This window comes from Pantherophis guttatus, chromosome 4 (assembly GCF_059756535.1).
Source record: "Pantherophis guttatus breed Tessera chromosome 4, ASM5975653v1, whole genome shotgun sequence".
Lineage (NCBI taxonomy): Eukaryota > Metazoa > Chordata > Lepidosauria > Squamata > Colubridae > Pantherophis > Pantherophis guttatus.
The window spans coordinates 14,512,767-14,533,987 of NC_142066.1; the positions used below are offsets into that span (position 1 = coordinate 14,512,767).

At 44.7% G+C, this 21,221-nt stretch overlaps 1 protein-coding gene across 3 annotated transcripts in view; it reads right to left on the minus strand.

The window, feature by feature from the left end:
• Positions 1 to 6,982: 6,982 nt before the first annotated feature.
• Positions 6,983 to 21,221, minus strand: part of LOC117679697 (uncharacterized) — a 54,525-nt gene continuing 40,286 nt past the window's right edge. For all 3 annotated transcript variants that reach the window (XM_060684400.2, XM_087893830.1, XM_087893829.1), the window contains exons 15-19: positions 19,211 to 19,380; positions 15,883 to 15,980; positions 13,329 to 13,435; positions 11,240 to 11,302; positions 6,983 to 7,122 (exon numbers count right to left, since the gene is read on the minus strand). In XM_060684400.2, coding sequence (XP_060540383.2) covers positions 7,016 to 7,122; positions 11,240 to 11,302; positions 13,329 to 13,435; positions 15,883 to 15,980; positions 19,211 to 19,380 — 545 coding nt within the window. In that variant the 3' untranslated portion in view covers positions 6,983 to 7,015. The remainder of the gene's footprint in view (positions 7,123 to 11,239; positions 11,303 to 13,328; positions 13,436 to 15,882; positions 15,981 to 19,210; positions 19,381 to 21,221) is intronic.

Below are 21,221 nucleotides of genomic sequence, written 5' to 3' on the forward strand. Positions count from 1 at the left end.
AGGGAAACCCCCTCTCCCCCAGAAGAATGAAATATTTTGGGGGATATTAAAAAGGTAGTTTAGAATATTTCCCCTAAAGGAGAAATGAGGAAAAAACAAAAACCCTTAAGGGAGGCATAAACCAGCCCGAGTTTCCCTGCCCCCAAGCAGAAACGGAGGAGGCCAGCTTTGAGAAATGCAGATTTGGTAATCCATTCAGAAAGATTGGGTCAGATGGAAACTCCGGATAAGCCACAAACAAAAGGTTGACAAGATTACCTTAGATACACACCTAGGATTTGCATTTCCCCTTGTAGAAAGTTAGCACCCACCCCTCCAAGAAGAATGAAATATTTTAGGAAATATTAAAAAGGCAGAATATTATATTTGCCCCCAAAAGAGAAATAGAAACCTTAAGGGAGACAGAAAGTCAGCTCCCTGCCCCAGCAGATATTTGGTGCCCATTGAGATGGACTGGGCTACACTATCTACCTTCAGCTCCAGGGTGATGGGATTAAGACAGGACCCTCCAGGACATAATCGAATTAACTTATCTAGCAGCAGGGCTCACTGCATTGCAAAATCTTCTAAAGACATTACATCAGCCCAGGCTTCAACCAAACGTGTCTCAGACAAACACCTAGGATTTGCACATGGCCCCTATAGCAGCCAATAGCATACATTTCTTGCACAGGAACAGGAAGCTGAAGGGCAAGATCCAAGAGAAGGTATACACCAGTGGTGGGTTCCTCCCGGTTCAGCCTGGTTTGCGAGAGCCGGTAGTGGTGATGATATGACATCACCGAACCGGTTCTCTGTCTTCGGGAGCTGGGCCCTCCCAGCCACCCGCCCCGGTGTTATGCCGACCTTATATGTCAGTTTTTTCGCCCAGCTGACAGGTACGGCAGAGCGGATTGCCGCACCTCAGCTGGGTAGATTCGCAACACGCTTGCGCGAAGCGCAAGTTTGGTGTCCTGCGAGCGAACCGAGCATGCGCACAGCGATCGCGTGTAAAGCGCGCACATGAAGAGAACTGGAAGTAAAGGTAAGTAGAACCCACCCCTAAACACCACCCTCACTCTTCACTCCATGTGGGCAATTGCACCAGGACCATGTGCCTTGATGGTTCTGCTTCATTAAACCATCTTTCCAATCAGCTTCCATGTTTCCAGTGTCTTTCTCCCCGCTTGGAACTGAACCAGATGGACATTTCTTCCAACACCCTTTTGCCTAAAGAGCCAGCCATGACCCCTACATGACCCCATAGGAATCCAGAAGGTATAAAAACCCACCCACTCTCAACTCCCATTTTGTCAGCTGCCCCTGGTGGTTCTGTTCACCAACAAACAGAATCTTTCTTTCCAATCAGCCTCCAGCCTCCATTTTATCTCCAGCTTCTTTCTCCCAGCTTGGAACTGAACCAGATGGATTTTCCTTCCAACCGTCGAAAATGGTGTACAATATCCCGCTTGAGCAGGGGGGTGGACTCATGGGTGGGCTGCTGGGTGTTCGCAGGGGTTCGGGAGAACCTCTAGCTAAGATTCTGTGCAGTTCCGAGGCCCTCAAATTTCACTCCTGGCTGGCCCCACCCCGCCCCAACCTCCCTGACCCACCCCTCCCAGGAGTCCCCACACTGCCCATTTTGGAGTGCACGGAGGGTCGGGGAGGGCAAAAAACGGGCCTACTGGAAGTTTGGGAATGCCAGAAACAGGGCCTCCAGAGCCTGGGGAGGCCGTTTTCACCCTCCCGGAGGCTCGAGGAAAGCCTCCGGAGCCTGGGGAGGGCAAAAACACTTTCCCCCCACAGTGCAGGAGGCCGACTAGGCCACACCCACCATGGCCACCTAGCAACCAGGCAAAGGTCCCCTTGCTAAAATTTTTGAAGCCCACTCCTGGTTGGACTAGAAGACCTCCCGGGTCCCTTCCAAGTCTGTTTTTCTGTTTAAAATGAGATAATCGGAGCAAGTCCGTGGGAGTCAGCTGCTGAAGTATCCCTTTCAAAACTCCAGAGTGCGAGAGAGAAAACCGTCATTTTTTATTTTATTTTATTTTTTTTACAGAACAGCTGAAACGTGGCTTAAAACCAAAGCCCTGCAGCTTCTTGGCAAACGGGGAGATATTTTGCTGAGCCACCTCAGCAGAAATTCCTCCAGGACACAATGTGAAATCGCTGCCTGCTTTGGTTGCTGGCGTCACTGCCATGAATGCAAAATAAATAAATAAATGTTTGGGTCAAGGCCACATTACACCATCCCCATGTCATTCGTCGGCTTCTCTCAAATCTGACGAGAAGGCAGGCCAGATTTTGACAGCGTGGGACAGTTGGCATTGGCTGGAAGACATGGTGTTCCGATTAGTTTTGGAAGCTGACAAAATAGGCCAGGAGTACCCACAATCTGAGGATACTTCACACACATGTACACCTTGGAGCAAAGGGGGGAAAAAAACCATTATTACTGTTTTTGGCATTTTTCTCCCCCTGGTTTTTACAGGGGATTGGGAATATTTATTTATGTATTTATGTATTTATGTATTTATGTATTTATGTATTTATGTATTTATGTATTTATGTATTTATGTATGTATGTATGTATGTATGTATCTATGTATGTATGTATGTATTTATTTATTTATTTATTTATTTATTTATTTATTGGTTCGATTTATATGCCTCCCTTTCTCCGGAGACTCAGGGCGGCTTACAATGCAATGCATTGTACAAACAATGGGAAATTTAGGGCAAAAGAGGAGAGTTCAAGATTTTAAAACACAAAAGTAAAAAAGCTCGATTTAACTAGGGAATTGTAATAATTGAGATACTGTTAATTGTATAGTGTGTTGAAAGCAGAAATTTATTTATTTATTTATTGGTTCGATTTAAATGCCGCCCTTCTCCGGAGACTCAGGGCGGCTTACTTAATGCGTTAAGCAATAGCCTTCATACTTTTTGTATATACCTGCTTAGTAGGGCTTTCGCCCCCCCCCAAGCGGTGTTCTTTTTTATACAAAGTCAGCTTATTGCCCCCAACAATCCGGGTCCTCATTTTACCTACCTCGAAAGGATGGAAGGCTGAGTCAACCTTGAGCCTGGTGAGATTTGAACTGGCAGTAATTGCAGGCAGCTGGTGCTACTTAACAGCACTTTAGCCTGCTGCGCCACCAAGGCTCTTCCAGTATTTGAGGAGTTGCCACAAAGAAGAGGGGGGGGTCAACCTATTCTCCAAAGCAGTGGTCACCAATTGGTGGTCCGTGGACCACTGGTGGTCCGTGAGAAAATTTTGGTGGTCCGCAGAAAAATTATTCGCATTTTTTATATTGCAATAAATAAGGGGTCCTCAAACTACGGCCCCTGGGCCAGATATGTACAATGAACGCTTGTGTTACTGCAGAGAGTCTCCCCCTTCGGGGTCTTTTTGTGCGGGTCAGAAGGGGGCAGAAATTCCGACTTGGGGTCTGCTTCGGCCTCCTGGTGCGGAGCTTTGGGTGAAGGCTGGGGGAAGCATCACTGGTGGCGAAGAGCCCGAGGGCCTTGTTCCAGTGGGACTGCATCATGGCCTGGAACTGACTGACCATCTCAGCCCGCTGAGCCTCCAGGCGCCAGTACCTGGCTTTGCACTCCCACAGGTCTTCCCTCTGCTTGGAAAGCTTATGCTCCTAGTCCTCAGTGAGGTGCTTCTGCTGAGCCTCCTTCTCGGCCAGATCCAATCTGAACTGAGCCAGCTGTTTTGCCAGCTCTTTCTCGTGGTGGCTGCTTAGCTCCAACAACTGCTTTCTGTTGGGGACCCTAGAGGAGAGGGGCGAGTAGAGGCCGTCGAGGCGCCTCTTCGACGTGAGTGACATCAAATTGGCCACGCCCACCCAGTTACATGACCACCTAGCCACGCCCAGCCAGCCGGTCATTAGACAGATCATATTAGTGGTCCACGGCAGTGGTGGCTTCCTCCCGGTTCGGTCCGGTTCGGCCGAGCCGGTAGCGGTGACGATATGACGTCACCGAACCGGTTCTCCCCCCCCGCCCTCCCACCCCCCCCACCCACGTTATTCTTACCTTTTATTTGGTCCCACCCCCAATCTATTGCTGCCTCCTGAGTCCCAGCTGATGACTAGAGGGAAAAAAAACTGTTTAAACTCTTGCCGCGGGGTTTCAAAGGGCCATCCTACAGCTGATCAGTGTTAAAAGCAAACAAATGAGTCGGGTCGTAAGTACGAGGACCTTCCAGAAATGACTCTGACCAGCTAGCCACGCCCACAAAATAAGCCACGCCCACATAATAGGTAGTAAAAAAATTTAGAACCCACCCCTGCCTCCAACCTCCCTTCCAGCTCTATTCTGACTGATTGAATTCAGTGCAAGCAGTCAGTCAGCCATTTCTGCAGTTAACCTGGAAGTAGAAGGCTGATGTAGGGAATCGCTCGGCTTCTGCTTCAGTTGGAGTTTGCGCGAAGGCCAACTTTTATAGAGACCTGGATCGGGAAGAAACTGGGGCCTCTAATTGAGTTGGGAAATACACATTTAGGTTTCAAAAAGAGTATTAGGGACAGGGTGGATTTGATTTAAATCGAGTTGATTTAAATCACAATTTAAATCATGATTTAAATCACTAGTAAAAAGGCTTGATTTAAATCAACTCCATTTAAATCATAATTTTTAAAGAGCACCTGTCATCTCTGCTACTCCTTTGACCCACTGTTGACTCACCGATAGTCCCAGTGTGGCAGAATATACAGCCTCATGCTACATAACTAAGCTCCATTTCATGCTGAATAAACTAAATTATTTATGTATCTTAAATAGAAAACTATCTTGCGATAGATTTTTACCCCAAAAGTTTTTATTAAAATAAATTCGATAAAAATAAAAAAAAAACCCGATTTAAATAAAAAAAATCCAATTTAAATAAAAAAAATCTGATTTTTTTAAATTTATTTTTTAAAAATCATTGATTTTTATCCACCCTGATTAGGGAATGCTCACCTACGATATATATTTTAGGGTTAGGGTTAGGAAGACAGGAGGAAGGAAAAGAAGAAAGAGAAGGGAGGAAGGAAGGGGAGTGAGGAAGGAAGGAAGGGATGGAGGACTGGATATGTCCTTTTCCTACCCCACACCTCTGTCCTTCTGTGCTGTATCTTTTTAAAAATACAAACTTACTAGCCCAGCCCTTTAAAATCAGGGGTGGGATCAGTGGTGAAATCCATTTTTTTTTACTACAGGTTCTGTGGGCGTGGCTTGGTGGGCATGGCAGGGGAAGGATAATGCAAAATCCCCATTCCCACCCCACTTCAGGGGAAGGATACTGCAAAATCCCCATTCCCTCCCCACTCCTGGTGAAAGGATATTGCAAAACCTCCATTCCCTCCCCACTCCAGAGGAAGGATACTGCAAAATCCCCATTGCCTCTCCACTCCTCGTGGAAGGATATTGCAAAATCTCCATTCTCACCCTACTCCAATGGAAGGATACTGCAAAATCCCCATTCCCTCCCCACTCCAGGGGAAGGATATTGCAAAATCTCCATTCTCACCCCACTCCAATGGAAGGATACTGTAAAATCCCCATTCCCTCTCCACTCCTGGGGAAAGGATATTGCAAAATCTCCATTCCCACTCCACTCTGGGGCCAGCCAGAGGTGGTATTTGCCGGTTCTCCGAATTACTCAAAATTTCCACTATGGGTTCTCCAAACTGCTCAAAATTTCCACTACCGGTTCTCCAGAACCTGTCGGATTTCACCCCTGAGTGGGATTCAGCCAGTTCGTACCGATTCGGGTGAACCGGTAGTTGTGACCTGCGGGTAGTCGTGCCCAGTCCGCCCACCCGCCCCGATGCTATGCTGTCCTATTTAGCTGCGTTTTTTAAGCCACGTGCAAGCATGTGCAAAAGCAAAGTGCATGCACGGAAGACCATGCTCATGTGAGGAAGGTGCGCTCTCACGTTTTCGGTGCTGGGGCGAACCGGTTGTTAAATTATATGAAGCCCATCTCCATTTCAAATTATTATCTTTGGGAATCTTTCAGGCTGAAGGTAACAAGAGTTAAAAGGAAGAAGAAGGAGATCATTGAAATGGATCTTCCTCCCTATCCTCTATTCCCCAGTTTCTGCACACAAAGCTGATGAGGTTCTCGGGAGAATAAAAATTGTGCAACGGTAACATCCCAATCCAGCCTTTTGCAGTTGGTGCTTGCACAACCTTCTCAACCTGGCAACAGAGTTAACCCCTTTTCTGTGCTGCATTGGATCACAAACTAACTAAACCAGTTGGGTTTGCTCAACAGACTTTGCCAATAAAGCTAGCAAAGCAGTGGTGAAATGCTCCGAGATCTGCCACTGATTTGTTGTGCGTGCATGCGCGGTACGTGCCAAACGGATGCTGTGCATGTGTGCCAAACACGTGCTTTGCGTGCATGTACACCGCAGATCCTACCGCGCAGCGCTGAAAAAGGAGGCTTAAGAAGGTGAGTAGAACAGCGAGGGAGGGGGAACAGTTGTGCCGCGCGATTTAGATTCGCTAGAAAGCAGGATTTCCTAGGGAATATAAATCGCGCAGCACAGCCAAGGGTGAAATGCTGCCGGCTCTCTCCGGCTAGTGGGATTTGATAGCGACAGCAGTGAATAGTTTGGAGAACCGGTAGTGGCGACGGCAAGTTGCTCCGCCCGCCCAAACCGGGACATCGTCACATCCCAGTTTGACCATCTGCGCGGCGGCGTGCACATCAGCGAACCGGTAGGAAAGGTAAGTACATTTCACTTCTGGGCACAGCTGATTGTTGGAAATACCAATTCAGACCAACCACTAGCATTTTTTTTTAGTACCAGTTCGCCAGAACTGGTAGCTTTTATTATTAGCGGTTCATCCGAACCGGTGCGAACCGGTAGCATTTCACCCCTGTATCAAAGAATAAAATTAACCAAATTTAGGCCTCTGCGGATCGTTGCACCAATGCAGTCATCTTGCTGGAATCCTTCCTCTGACTTATTCGGTATCCAAATGAAAAAGGGAAGTGTAAGATATCCAAGGGTGTCTTTAATCATCATTTTCAATGGCCAAACAATTGAACAGGAAGAAGGGTGTCGATTGTAGTTGCTAGTCCACACAGAGCCACACTGAAAGCTAGAAACCAAAGCCAGGTCTTCCCCTTTGCATCTGTAAGAAATAAACATGTAAAATCAGCACTTGGTGGGTGAGAAGTCTCAATCCTCTCACTAGAAACTGAGCACACTGTCTTGTACCGATAGAAGAGAATGTTTGTAGCTCAGCATTGAACTGTGGAGTCTTTGGTGCTCTCTGAACTTTGGTATTTTCTTGCAGACGTTTCCTTACCAAACTAGCAGGGGTGAAATACTCCTTGTTCGGATCGGATCGCTCGATCTGGTAGAGATGGAGCTGGGTGGCAAAAATCCCTGCCCCCACCCCCACCCCATTGCCCAGCTGAGCCGCGCAATCATCAGAGGCTTTTTAAATTATTTTTAAAAGCATTTTTTCTACAACCTCTTTGGCCGAAAAAATGCTTTTAAAAGTTTTTTTTAAAAAGCCTCTGATGATCGCGTGGCTCAGCTGGGATCATCAGAGGCTTTTAAAAGCATTTTTTCTACAGCCTCTTTGGCCGAAGAGGTTATAGAAAAAAATGTTTTTAAAAGGAAAAAAAGTCTCTGCCGATCAGGCAAGTCAGCTGGGATCGTCAGAGGCTTTTAAAAAAATAAAGCCTCTGCTGATCAGGCAAGTCAGCTGAGATCGTCAGAGGCTTTAAAAGCATTTTGTTACAAGCTCTTCAGCCGAAGAGGTTGTAGAAAAAATGGTTTTAAAAGTAAAAAAATAAAATAAAGTTGGCCACGCCCACTCAGTCATATTACCCTCCACCACCACCAAGCCACGCCCACAAAACCAGTAGTAACAAATTTTACATTTCACCACTGCAAACTAGATAACATCATCAGTGTTAGAAGGGAGTGTGGTTTTGCTCTCTGTTAGTATACTAGTGGCTTGCCCTGTCAGGATTGGTGGAAGTTCTACTAGTACCGTGATGGTGAACCTATGGCACACGTGCCCAAAGTAGCACGTGAAGCCATGTCGCCCGGCATGAGCGGCCTTGCCTGTTTGTCTTCTGGGTTCCTGGCATGCATGCGCGTGTGATGATCAGCTGTTCGCGCGTGGCAGTGCTGAAAACTGGTGTGCGCATGAGCGCCAGCCAGCTGATTCTCGGGTGCACATGTGGGCCAGAACTTGGAAGTTGGGCTTTTCCAGAGCGTGATCCCTTCACATGTGCGGCAGTGCCAAAAACCGGGCTGCACATGCACGCCGGCCAGCTGATTGTTGGGTGCACATGCACACTAGAACTCGGAAGTTCGGCTTTTCTGGAGTGCGACCCTGATGGGATTTTTTCAGCACTTGGTGCCCAAAAGTTTCGCCATCACTGTACTAGTATATAAAAATAACAACCAGGGGGACCTTTTGTCAGGTTCGCCTGATCCGCCAGTTGCGGCCCTTTCTTGATAGGGATTCCCTGTGCACAGTCACTCATGCCCTCGTCACCTCTCGCCTTGACTACTGCAACGCTCTCTACATGGGGCTCCCCTTGAGGAGCACCCGGAGGCTCCAGCTGGTCCAGAACGCAGCAGCGCGGGTAGTGACGGGAGCAGCATGGCGCTCCCATGTAACACCGCTCCTGCGCGAGCTGCACTGGCTCCCAGTGGTCTTCCGGGTGCGCTTCAAGGTGTTGGTTATCACCTTTAAAGCGCTCCATGGCATAGGGCCTAGCTATCTTCGAGACCACCTGCTGCCACCGACGACCTCCCATCGACTCGTGCGCTCCCACAGAGAGGGCCTCCTCGGGGTGCCATCAGCCAAACAGTGCAGGCTGGTGACCCCCAGGGGGACGGCCTTCTCTGTGGGGGCACCTACCCTCTGGAATCAATTGCCTCCAGAGATAAGGAGAACCCAAGACCTCAGTGCCTTCCGCCGTGCCCTTAAAACCTTCCTTTTCCAGCAAGCCAGGCTGGCCTAATTTTTTAAGTGTTTTTAAGTGTTTTGTTTATTGTTTTTAATTAATGGGGCCAAATTTATATATATCTATTTTAACTGTATTTTAATATTTGTACTTGATGTTTTTACTTGGCTGTTCACCGCCCTAAGTCCTCAGGGAGAAGGGCGGTATACAAATTCAAAATAATATAAATAAAAATAAATAAAAAACAAACTCCCCTCCGGTCTAACACTGATGATGTTACCTAGTTTGGTAATGCAAGGTCCCCACACAGTCCTGTAACAATATTTTTGTCCTGTTTTTAACACACTCAGTAACACTTTTCTTGTTACCCACTCTTTTTTCTAGCTGTACATGCCTTTCTAATTCTATTAAACTTTATATTATAAAATTTATTCAATTTATTATAAGATAAAATACAAATACAATTTGAAAAAGAGAGGAAGAAAAAATACAGAAAGAAGTACAAAAAAAAAAAAAATTAGTGACTTCCAACTTTTTTTTCCAGGGTGGTAGAATACAAAAATAAGGGCCAGCCTCTTGTTTACATTTCTAAATGTAAGTCCCTTGGAAGTTGGGCGGCATAGAAATATGATTAATTGAATTAAATTAAATCTTTCAAGCTATTTCTATAACCACAAAATCCTTCTAATTCTCAAAACTTAAAATCAGAGTTTCATTTTATTCAGTTTTGAGGAAAACGTCCAGAATGGGTTTCCAAAAGGAAACAACATTAGATAATGTCTTCTTTTGAATTAGCATTTTTCCATTCACCGCCCATTCTTTTTAAGTGGAGACGCCAAGCGTCCATACTTCCAAACAATCACTTTCTGGGGAGGTAGGGAAGTGGAAGGGGAAGGGGAGATTCCAGTGGTGAAATCCAATTTTTTTTTTACTACCGGTTCTGTGGGCATGGCTTGGTGGGTGTGGTGTGGCTTGGTGTGTGTGGCAGGGGAAGGATACTGCATAATCTCCATTTCCACCCCACTCCAGGGAAAAGATACTGCAAAATCTCTATTCCCTTCCAACTCCTGAGGGAAGGATATTGCAAAACCTCCATTCCCACCCCACTCTGGGGCCAGCCAGAGGTGGCATTTGCCAGTTCTCCAAACTGCTCAAAATTTCCGCTACCGGTTCTCCAGAACCTGTCAGAACCTGCTGGATTTCACACCCCTGGGAGATTCCCACTTTATCAATCTGAAGTTTCTTTATCAACTGTACAGCCTCTTTCCGATGATGGATATGCTTCTTCTGTTGAGTGACAGAAGTGGCTTTCGGTGAGTGGGTTATTTTATACCTGAAAAGGCATGTTTTTAAACAGGAGGAAAAGAAGAAGGAAAGAATTTGTGGATAGCAAAAAAATAAAATAAAAATGCAATGATTAAAGTTAGCACCCACCCCTTTCCTGGAAGAATGAAATATGTTGGGAAATATTTTAAAAAAGGCAGAATATTATATTTCCTTAAAGGAGAAACATGCTCTTGGAAAACAGCCCCCGACCTTTCTTAATAGCCCCAGCAGGACTGGGCCAGCCTATCTACAAGACGAAAGACCTTCAGCTCCAGGGAGATGGGATTAAGACATGATCCCTCAGGACATAATAGGATTAGCCCTCTACTATCTAGCAGCAGAGCTCACTACATGGCACAACAAACCCCTTCACTGCATCACCCAGCAAGCGTCAACCAAGCCTGGGACTCAGACAGCCTACAAAGTTAGCAGTGACCTCTACAACAACCAACAGAATACATTTCTTGCTCAGGAACAGGAAGCTCAAGGGCAAGGGCCAAGAGAGAGTACAAATAACCCTCACTCTCCACTCCATGTGTTCAGCTGCACCAGGACCTCAAACCCATGTGGTCCTGTTCATCAATAAACCATTTTTCCAATCAGCCTCCATGTTTCCAGTGTTTTTCTCCTCACTTGGAACTAAACCAGATGGCTATTTCGTCCAACAGAGATTGTGTTAGATTTGGAAGGAGTACGAGACTATTGATATAAACAGTGGACATTTTGTGTCGTTTCAAATCAAGTTAGCACTATTGAGCTCCAGGCACAAAGAAGTTACAGAAATCTCCTAGTGTTACCTTGCATTAAGATGGGTGGTTAATAAATTTAATTATAAATCAATAAATCTCACCCATGCAGCTCCCGTTCTCCTCCATATTCACCTAGGAAATTCTGAAAATCTTATATTGCACAACTGCAAAGAAGAAAAACTGATGCCTTCAGAGTCACTGAATTCATTTATTTTTTTCATAATAAGCAACAAAACCTCACCTGTTGAAGCGCCGCCTGCTAAGTGGGAGACATGTCCATTTGCCGCTCTTTTCTTCTGGTAAGCTGCAAGAGGCAAGTCATAAATAAATTTCAGCAGGATTTTTTTTTTTAAAAAAAAACACAGTTACTATGTTTTTGCCTGCAGTCATTGATGTAGAAAAGGGCTTGGTTTGGACTGCTTAGAAATGGGGTTCGGCCAGTGGTGGGATTCAAATAATTTAACAACTGGTTCTCTGCCCTAATGACCAGCTGGGTAGGTGTGGCCCGGTGGTCATGTGACTGTGTGGGCGTGGCCAACTCAACATCACTCACGTCGATGGGCGCTTCGCCTTATCTGTTACAATGTAATAAGGGTTCACCAGAGAGGCAGTTTCTGTAAACAGGGCGATAAAGATTAGGCTAGAAACAACACGAGGATGTTTCAGTTCCTTACAGGATTAGCCCTGTAAAGCGGAAAAGAAACAAGATAAGATTTCTTCCAACAACCGGTTCTCTGAACTGCTTAGAAAGTTAACAACCGTTTTTTCCTGTCCCCAGCCTCCAGAGACTCCTAGAGAGGCTCCTAGAGACTCCTAGAGAGGCTCCTAGAAACTCCTAGAGAGGTTCTGGAGGCTGGGGACAACAAAAAATGTCACTTCCTGTCCCACCGGGAGTTGGGAAATGGGCCCTTTCAGCCTCCGTAGGGCCTCCAAGGGAGTGGGAAAGGCTGTTTTCGCCCTTCCCAGATACACAGAGAGGATCTGGAACCAGGTAAGAAAGAAAAACGGGCCTACCAGGCCATCATGTGCCAGGAGCGGGAGGGGGGAGGGGGTTACGCACGCATTTCCCCTTTTGCTTGTAGAGCCAGATATGACCCCTACATAACCCCTCCATGACTCCTTAGGAATCTGACAGCAACCAATAGAATACATCAGGGGTGAAATCTAAAATTTGTTACTACCGGCTCTGTGCACGTGACTTGGTGTGTGTGTGGGTAATGTGACTGTGTGGGCACGGCCAATTTTTTTTTTTTTTTTACTTTTAAAAGCATTTTTTCTACAACCTTAAGAGGTTGCAGAAAAAAATGCTTTTAGAAGCTTCTGACGATGGGGCAACTCAGCTGGGATTGCCAGAGGCTTTTAAAGGCATTTTTTCCCCCCTGCAACCTCTTTGGCCGAAGAGGTTGTAGAAAAAATGTTTTTAAAAGCCTCTGATGATCCCAGCTGAGTTGCCTCATCGTCAGAGGCTTTTTTTTTTTTTTTTTACTTTTAAAAGCAGTTTTTCGGCCGAAGAGGTTGTAGAAGAGCCTTGGTAGCACAGTGGTCTAAGGCACCCTGTTATTAAGCTGGTTATTAAGACCAGATGCCTGCAATTACTGCAGGTTCGAATCTCGCCAAGGCTCAAGGTTGACTCAGCCTTCCATCCTTTCTAAGGTAGGTAAATTGAGGACCCAGTTTGTGGGGGCAATAAGCTGACTTTGTATAAATATACAAAAGAATGAAGGCTATTGCTTAGCACATTGTAAGCCGCCCTGAGTCTCCGGAGAAGGGTGGCATATAAATCAAATTTAAAAAAAAAAAAGTAAAAAAAAAAAAACCCAGCCTCTGATGATCGCACGGCTCAGCTGGGCCTGGGGGGGGGCAGGGATTTTTGCTACCAGTTCTCTGAACCACCCGCCGCCATCGCTACTGGATCGGACGATCCGGTCCAAACCGGGAGCATTTCACCCCTGGAATACATGTTCTTGCACAGGAACAGGAAGCTCAAGTGCACAGCCCAAAGAAGGTATAAAAAAACCTCAACTCTCAACTCCATTTTGTCAGCTGCCCAGAACCACATGTTGTTCTGCTTCATCGTTAAACCATTTTTCCAATTGGCTTCTATATTTCCAGTGTCTTTCTCCCAGCTTGGAACTGAACCAAATGGATATTTCTTCCAACAGCACTAAGCAGGGGCCCTTCTCTAAGCCTTTTCTTATGACAAGGCTTAAAACATTTTAGGGACTCTAAGCACCCCAGTCTTGTCTCGGCAGCACTGTTCTTCAAGCCACATCATCCCACCCTTAGGATCGATCTAATTTAGGATCTCCGGCAGGGGAAGACATTCTTACCTTTGAGATGAAAGGGGTGGAGTCCGGCAGCCACCCCCTCTTTCAGTAATCGCTGTGCCCATACTCGGAGGGTCTCATCGAGCCGGTAACGGCAGCGCAGAGTCAATCTAGCCATCCAAGGGAAAAGAAGCAGTGCCATGACATCTCCCATCACAATCAGAGGTGAGATTCAGCCGGTTCGGATCAGTTCGGGTGAACCGAATGCTAATTTTACATCCGGTTCGCTGAACCGGTAGTTGCAAGGATTGGCTGGTCACGCCCATCCCACCCCTCCCCTCCCAGGAGTCTCCACACGGCATCTTTTGGATGCCAGGTAAGTGCGGAGGCTTTGGGAGGGCAAAAAATGGGCCTCCTGGAAGTACCAAGAGTCTGGAAACAGGCCCGTTTCTGGCCTCCGGAGCCCAGGGGATGCCATTTTCACCCTCCCGGAGGTTCAAAAAAAGCCTCCAGAGCCTGGGGAGGGCGAAAACGCCTCCCACCACCCATGGTGCAGGAGGTTGAGTAGGCCATGCCCCCATGGCCACGCCCACCCAGCAACCGGGTCGAGAACCAGTTGCTAAAATTTTTCAATCCCACCCCCTGATCACAATATTGTACAATTTGACATTTTACGTCCTGACTGTTGCAATGCGTTCTTCGTGGGGCTGCCCTTGAAGCTCCAACGGGTTCAAAATGCAGCGGCCCGCAAGGTTTTGTGAAGACCTGGGTGTGCACATGTGTTGCCTCTCCAGTTGCATTGCAGTTTGCTTTCCAGGTGCAATTCAAGGTGCTGGGTGTCACCTTTAAAGGCCTACAATGTGGCTTGGGACCAGCTTATCTGAAGGATAGTCTCCTTCTGGTTACATTCAGCTGACCCACTGTTCTGCCCCAGCTACGGACCCCAAAGAACGCAGCACACACAAAGTCTGTACAAACCTTAGTTTACTAAATTAAATCAGTCTTTTTCAAACAAAGGCTGTTAATTAACTTTCTTAACAGCCTACAAGAATCCAAAGAATAAATAATCGTAATCTTACTATGGTTGGCAGAAAGCCCAGAAGCAATTTGCAGAGAATCCAGACGCGAAGGAGAATGAACTAAGGTTGTTCCCTACAATTTGCTTCAGTCGGCATTCCTCCTTAAATAGGCTAAGGGAGTGGCCAATTAGCCCCAAGCCTTACTCTCGAGGAGACCTCCTCCTGAGGAGCCACTCCTGCCTTTTGGCAGCTCTGCGCACCTGTGCATCGAGAAGAGGCTCCTCCTCTTTGTCCTCTTCACTTATGGGAGCTTCTGGAGGTTCTGAAGGTCCTGGCTGAATCCCCGCCTCTGGCACCACATCTTCTCCAGCCTCCTCATTGTCCTACTCGAGTGCCAGCTGCACAGGCTGCTGGCGCAGCACCACACCGGCCTCCTCGCTGCCTGAATCAGCTACTAGCTGCACAGGCCGCTGACGGGCCACAACACCCACTAGGGTAGGGAGAGGCAGGGAATGCTGTGGGTCCCCTCTCCTAAGGAGTCCCAAAAGTACTTTTCCAAGAGGCAACTGGACTTTGTTTTTCCTTAAAGAGGTTCTACTTCTTGTCTAAGAAGCTTCTTGGGTTCTATCAGAAGACATTCCGTCTTCTGATAGAACAAGGAAGGAAAAACAAAGAAAAGACCAATCGCCTCTTGAGAAAGCACCTTTGGGACAACCATGACCTGGATGACGGAGAATCTGCATGGACCCTCTCCTAAGGAGGTACATCTGGCGGGACCCAGAAGAAGGACCTTCTGTGTGGTGGCTCTCACCGTCTGGAAAATAATCCCCGCATTGATTAGACTGGCCAACATTTTGATACACTTTCTCAAGACCCCAAAGACCTGGTTTTGCCAACGGGCCTTTGGAACCCAGAATGGGATGGAGCCCCTCAAGTGGCTTGTTTGATTGTTGTTGTTGCCGGGTGTGTGCAGGGGTTGGCTGCTGGGCGTTCGCAGGGATTTGGGAGAACCTCTAGCTAAGATTCTGTGCAGTTCTGAGAACCCCCAAATCCCACTCCTGGCTGGCCCCGCCCACCCCACCCCTCCCCTCCCAGGAGTCTCCACATGGCCCGTTTTGGATGCAGGTCGGAGGCTTGGGGAGGGCGAAAAATGGGCCTACCAGAAGTTCGGAAAGGCCACAAACGGGCCCGTTTCCGCCTCCAGAGGGCCTCCAGAGCCTGGGGAGGCCGTTTTCGTCCTCCTGGGGGCTTGAGGGAAGCCTCTGGAACCAAGGGAGGGCATAAACACCCCTCCCCTCGCCGTGGTGCAAGAGGCTGACTAGGCCACGCCCACCATGGCCACGCCCACCTAGCAACGGGGCAGAGAACCCCTTGCTAAAATTTTTGAATTCCACCCCTGGATGTGTGCGTGGAGAGTTATTGTTTTTACTGTTTCCATATTCTGTTTTTATTTTTTGTAAGCTGCCCCGAGTCACTGCGAGTGAGTGGGTGGCCATATAAATGGTCTAAATAAATAAATATCCAGTAATTGCTCCAGGTGGAACATCTTCCTCTAGGAGAGTCCTTTTTTTCCCTTTTATTTATTTTTTGCTTTTTACCTATACTGAGGGTCCCTGGTTATGACGGGTTTTTCTTCCGGAATCATCTCTCTCTCGAAGATCACTTCGTTTTCATACACCAAGTAGTTTTCTTCAAACTGAAAGAGGAGAGGCAAAAAAGACGATGCAAAACATTTAAGTTTCACCGGAAGTGTTGGCCGAACACCTCTCAGAACTTAACCACCAAGGGCCAATCCTGCTGCACGAGACAAGTAGTCCTCGATTTACAACCGAAATCTTTTATTTTTAGGCCTACTACTTCCCCATATCCCTCCAGCACTTCCATCAGCCTAACACCAGATTGTACTGGCTCTTCGATAATAAAGACAAGATCGTCCGCAAATGCCTGTACTTTAAAATTTTCTTTCCTTATTTTTAAACCTTTGATCTGTTCGTCTTCTCGAATTATTCTAATTAAGATCTCTAATGATAAAATCAACAATAATGGTGATAGCGGACAACCTTGTCTTGTTCCTTTTTGGATTGGAAAGTTCTTTGTCGTTTCTCCATTGATTACCACTTTGGCCTCCTGCCTAGAATAGATTGCTTTATACATCCTTATAAATTTTTCCCCAAAATCCATATAAGTTAATTGTTCTAATATAAAGTCCCATTTAACATTGTCAAAAGCTTTTTGCGCATCGATAAATATCAATGCCTTCTGTTTTTCATTATGGACTTCATAATATTCTATGGTATCTAAAATAGTCCTGATGTTGTTCCTTATATGCGACAGAGGTGGGTTTCAGTAGGTTCTGACCAGTTCTGGAGAACCGGTAGTGGAAATTTTGAGTAGTTCGGAGAACTGGTAGTAAAAATTCTGACTGGCCCCGCCCCCATCTATTCTCTGCCTCCCGAGTCCCAGCTGATTGGGAGGAAATGGGGATTTTGCAGTAACCTTCCCCTGGATTGGGGAGGGAATGGAGGGTTTACAATATCCTTCCCCTGCCATGCCCACCAAGCCACGCCCACCAAGCAATGCCACGCCCATCAAGACACACCCACAGAACTGGTAGTAAAAAATTTTGAAACCTACCACTGCACTGCGACCGTCATAAATATGAACCAGTTGCCAAGCCAGTTTTGAATTTTGGTGGTGGGACTCCATGAAGGGCATCACATTTTCTTCTGGAGAGACCCCAGCCCCTTTCTTCCCCCACACACCCAAAATACTAGGATCTCCCAACCTGGAATATGTTTTCACACCTCCATTTGGTACTGGGCATTTGGCACCTAATTTTTTTTTTTAATTGTCAAGTACTTGAATAAATATGAGGATGGGTGGGTGAAACCTATTAAGTTCATGCTGCATTTTCAGCATTTAAAGATCAGCTGTCCTGAAAAATCCATGTGATTATTTCTAAATTGTTTCACAAGGTTTGAAGTGGTGATGGAAATAGTGAAGCTGAAGAAATTCGTTCTTGACATGGAGATTCAGTCAAAAAAGCCAACAGTGAAAATCTACAGATCTTGAAATCCTCCTGTTTTGAAACCTCACAGAACAAATATTTATTCTTTGACTAGCTTTAGGCTTTGTGGGAAATATTTTATATGAAATATGACAGAGAGAGCGGGGGAGAGAGATATTAGATAGATAGATAGATAGATAGATAGATAGATAGATAGATAGATAGATTAGATAGATTAGATAAAATAGATATAGATAAAGATCAGATTAGATAGATAAAATAGATTAGATAGATTAGATACAGTAGATAAATAAGATAGATAGATTAGATATATTAAATAGATTAGATAGATTAGATAGATAGATAGATAGATAGATAGACAGATAGATAGATTAGATAGATTAATATAGATAAAGATTAGATTAGATAGATAGATAAAATAGATACATTAAATAGACAGACACACAGACAGATAGATTATTGGTAGATTAGATAGATAGATAGAGAGATAGAGATAGAGATAGATAGACATAGAGATACAGATATAGATATATGAAAAAATATATGAAATATTTTGGGAAATATTTTTTAAAAAGGCAGAATATTATATTTCCCTAAAGGAGAAATGGAGAAACATGTTCTTAGAGGCAGGAAGCAGCACCCCACCCCCCCAAAGTTTTTCTTAATAGCCCACAACAGAGGCTGGCACTTGAGGAGATAAAGAGCTTATTGAAAGAGGGAGCCAACTATCTAGATGGCTCCATTCATAAGCAAAGCAAATACTGCAGACAGACATCTGTTCAAGACAGGATATTTCAAAACTCCTCGCAGCAAAGTTGGACGGCTAACGAAAGCAGAACTGGTAGGGTTAGGACAGCAGCCCCTCATCCAAGATCCATGCCACCGTTACGTTAGAATTACAGTAGTGGCCAAAATTGTAGAAACCTTTTGGGAAAAGTATATTTTTGAGGTTTGATAGCTAATAACATCACTTTTTTTCGGGGGGAATTTCAAGATAATCATATTCCACTGCTGAAATGGCCGGGGAATAGCCCAGACCTTAACTCAATTGAAAATCTATGGTGCCAACTCAAGAAACTTGTTAGTCAGAAGCGACCCAGCAATAAAACCCAGTTAATAGAAGCAACCATTCAATCTTGGTTTCACATTAGAACAGCTGCAGAACTAAAAGACTTGGTTCACTCCATGGGAAGACATTGTAAGGCGGTAATTCATGCTAAAGGTTACCCAACTAAGTATTAACTCACACGGTGATAATTTTTGTAAATCTCGTTTTTTCTACGTGTTTCGCTTTTCTTCTTTATACTGTAACTGCTATTCTAATAGCAAATCCTTCATAAAAGTTATTGCATTACATTCTTGATTAAATTATCTTTCCATTGATATATAATTTTATGGTACTACTCCCAAAAAAAGTGGTGTCATTAGCTAGTTTTAGAAAATGCACTTTTCCCAAATGGTTTCCACAATTTTGGCCACTACCTACTCTACACTCAGGGGACGCGATGGCTCAGTTGAGTTTATCGATGAAAAGGTTGGCAGTTCAGCGGTTCGAATCCCTAGTGCTGTGTAACGGGGTGAGCTCCCGTTACTCGTCCCAGCTTCTGCCAACCTAGCAGTTCGAAAACACGTAAAAAATGCAAGTAGAAAACAGGGACCACCTTTGGTGGGAAGGTAACAGCGTTCCGTGCGTCTTTGGCATTTAGTCATGCCGGCCACATGACCACGGAGACGTCTTCAGACAGCGCTGACTCTTTGGCTTTGAAACGGAGATGAGCACCGCCCCCTAGAGTCGGGAATGACTAGCACATATGTGCAAGGGGAACCTTTACCTTTACTCTAGACTCAAGTTCCTGGTTATCCTGGCTCCCATCCACATTCCGACAACTCTTACTTACCCTTCTGATGGTACCACAGGTGGCCACAGAGAAGGTGAAGAGGGCCTTGGTGTCATCAACACCTACTGGTCTACAGTTCTTATCCCGTAGATGAGTTCTCCGAGGATTTAACTCTGGTTTGGTATCCAAGCTCAGCATGGTGGCAATCATAGTTCCATTGGGAAAGCATACTGCAGAGTAACGACAATGAAATCATTAAATTAACATGCCCCCAAAGTTCTTTTTTTTTTTTTTTTGGTAGATATTTTTTATTATTTTTCAAACATAAGCATAAAATTTAACTTTCAAGAGCAAAAACTCGATCCGGTCATAGATGGTTACCGTGCTTACATTCCTTTAACAGACTCTATTCACAATTTCCCATTGCATCTTTAAAAGGTAAAAATTCAAAACATAAGAATAAATTTTAACATAGATTCTAACATCCTTAACTATATATATCTATTGTATCAATACAATTTTAACTTCATATTTACTTTAGCTCATTTGTGTCTAAGTATCAATCTTGCTTATATCTGGTTCTTCTCCACATTATCTTTATCATCTCTTTTACCATCAGTTGCAAAATATTTTTTAATAATATTCTAATCTCTTACTCTAATTATTAACCACAATTTTATCACCTCAAATCTTAATTTCAAACTCAATACATCTCCATTTTTCTTACCATTTATACAACAAAATTCTAACTACATTTCTTAGACTCTTGACCCATTCCATCAAATCTTGATATCTTAAATTTTATCATTGCTTTTACACATTTCAAATTACACAGATTCATCCCAAAAATTTTATTCAAACTAATTACTAGCATGTTCTCCTCCATACCGCCTTCTATTGTTTGGCTAATTTCCAGCATGTTTGGCTGATTTCCAGCCTAATCTCCTCCAGAGTGCCCACTATTTTGGCTAATTTCCAACATATTCTCCTCTAACTCTCCTACCATTGTTTAGCTGATTTCCAGCATTTTAACTAGTTTCCAACATATTTCTCCCAAGTCTCAAACTCTTAACTAGTTGGTGCCCATCACCTCTTCTTTTAATTCCCTTGCAATATAATTATCTATTTCATGTCAGTTTCCCAACATACTTTTTCAAATTAGTTCTCAATATGTTTCATAATAATCATTTCCAGCATATTTTAGATTAGATCGCACTTTGTTACTAAGATCTGTGTATCTTCTTGTTTCATTCAATAAAACCATAATTAAACATATTTACCAATCTAACATTGCTTACAAGTTAAAAGTCAAAACATATTACAGCAAACATTTATTTTTCTTAAAGTTATCTCATATTTGTATATACTCTTCTTTAATATTTTTAGCCACCTTTATCTCAATCCTCTATTTTGATTACCATCTCTTATTTTCTATTTTTATTACTCCAAAACCCCTCCAGTTTTTCTATGGGCCCCAAAGTTCCATGGCTGACATTTTGCTACCAACAGAAGAATTTCAGGCAGCTTTCAACAAAAGGCCGACTCAACAAACCATGGAAATCTACGTTCATCAACACATGCACACTTCACAGAAGAAGGCTCATGATGAAGAAATCCCGCATTGCAGGCGGTTGTAAAGCATGCTGAAAAAAAACATCCCAAATTGAGTGAAATATTTTTTTTTATCTTCCATTCTACCATCACCCAAGACAGGACGGAAACCAATAAGCCACAATAGGAATTGCCCAAAACCCTTTCAGAACACAAGTCCCTTCATCTCAGTCCAAACTTCAGAGTCACAGAAACCTGGGAGCTCAGATAAACAATAAGACAGAGGCTGACCAGATTAGCTCAGAAAAACACCTAGGATTTGCATTTCCTCTTTTGCCTATAGAGCCAGCTGTGACCTCTACATGACCCCATAGGAATCTGACAACAGCCAATAGAATATGAAATGACATGTTCTTGCACAGGAACAGGAAGCTCAAATACAAAGCCCAAAGAAGGCATAAAACCCACCCACTCCCAACTCCATTTTGTCAGCTGCCCAGTACCACATGTGATTCTGCTT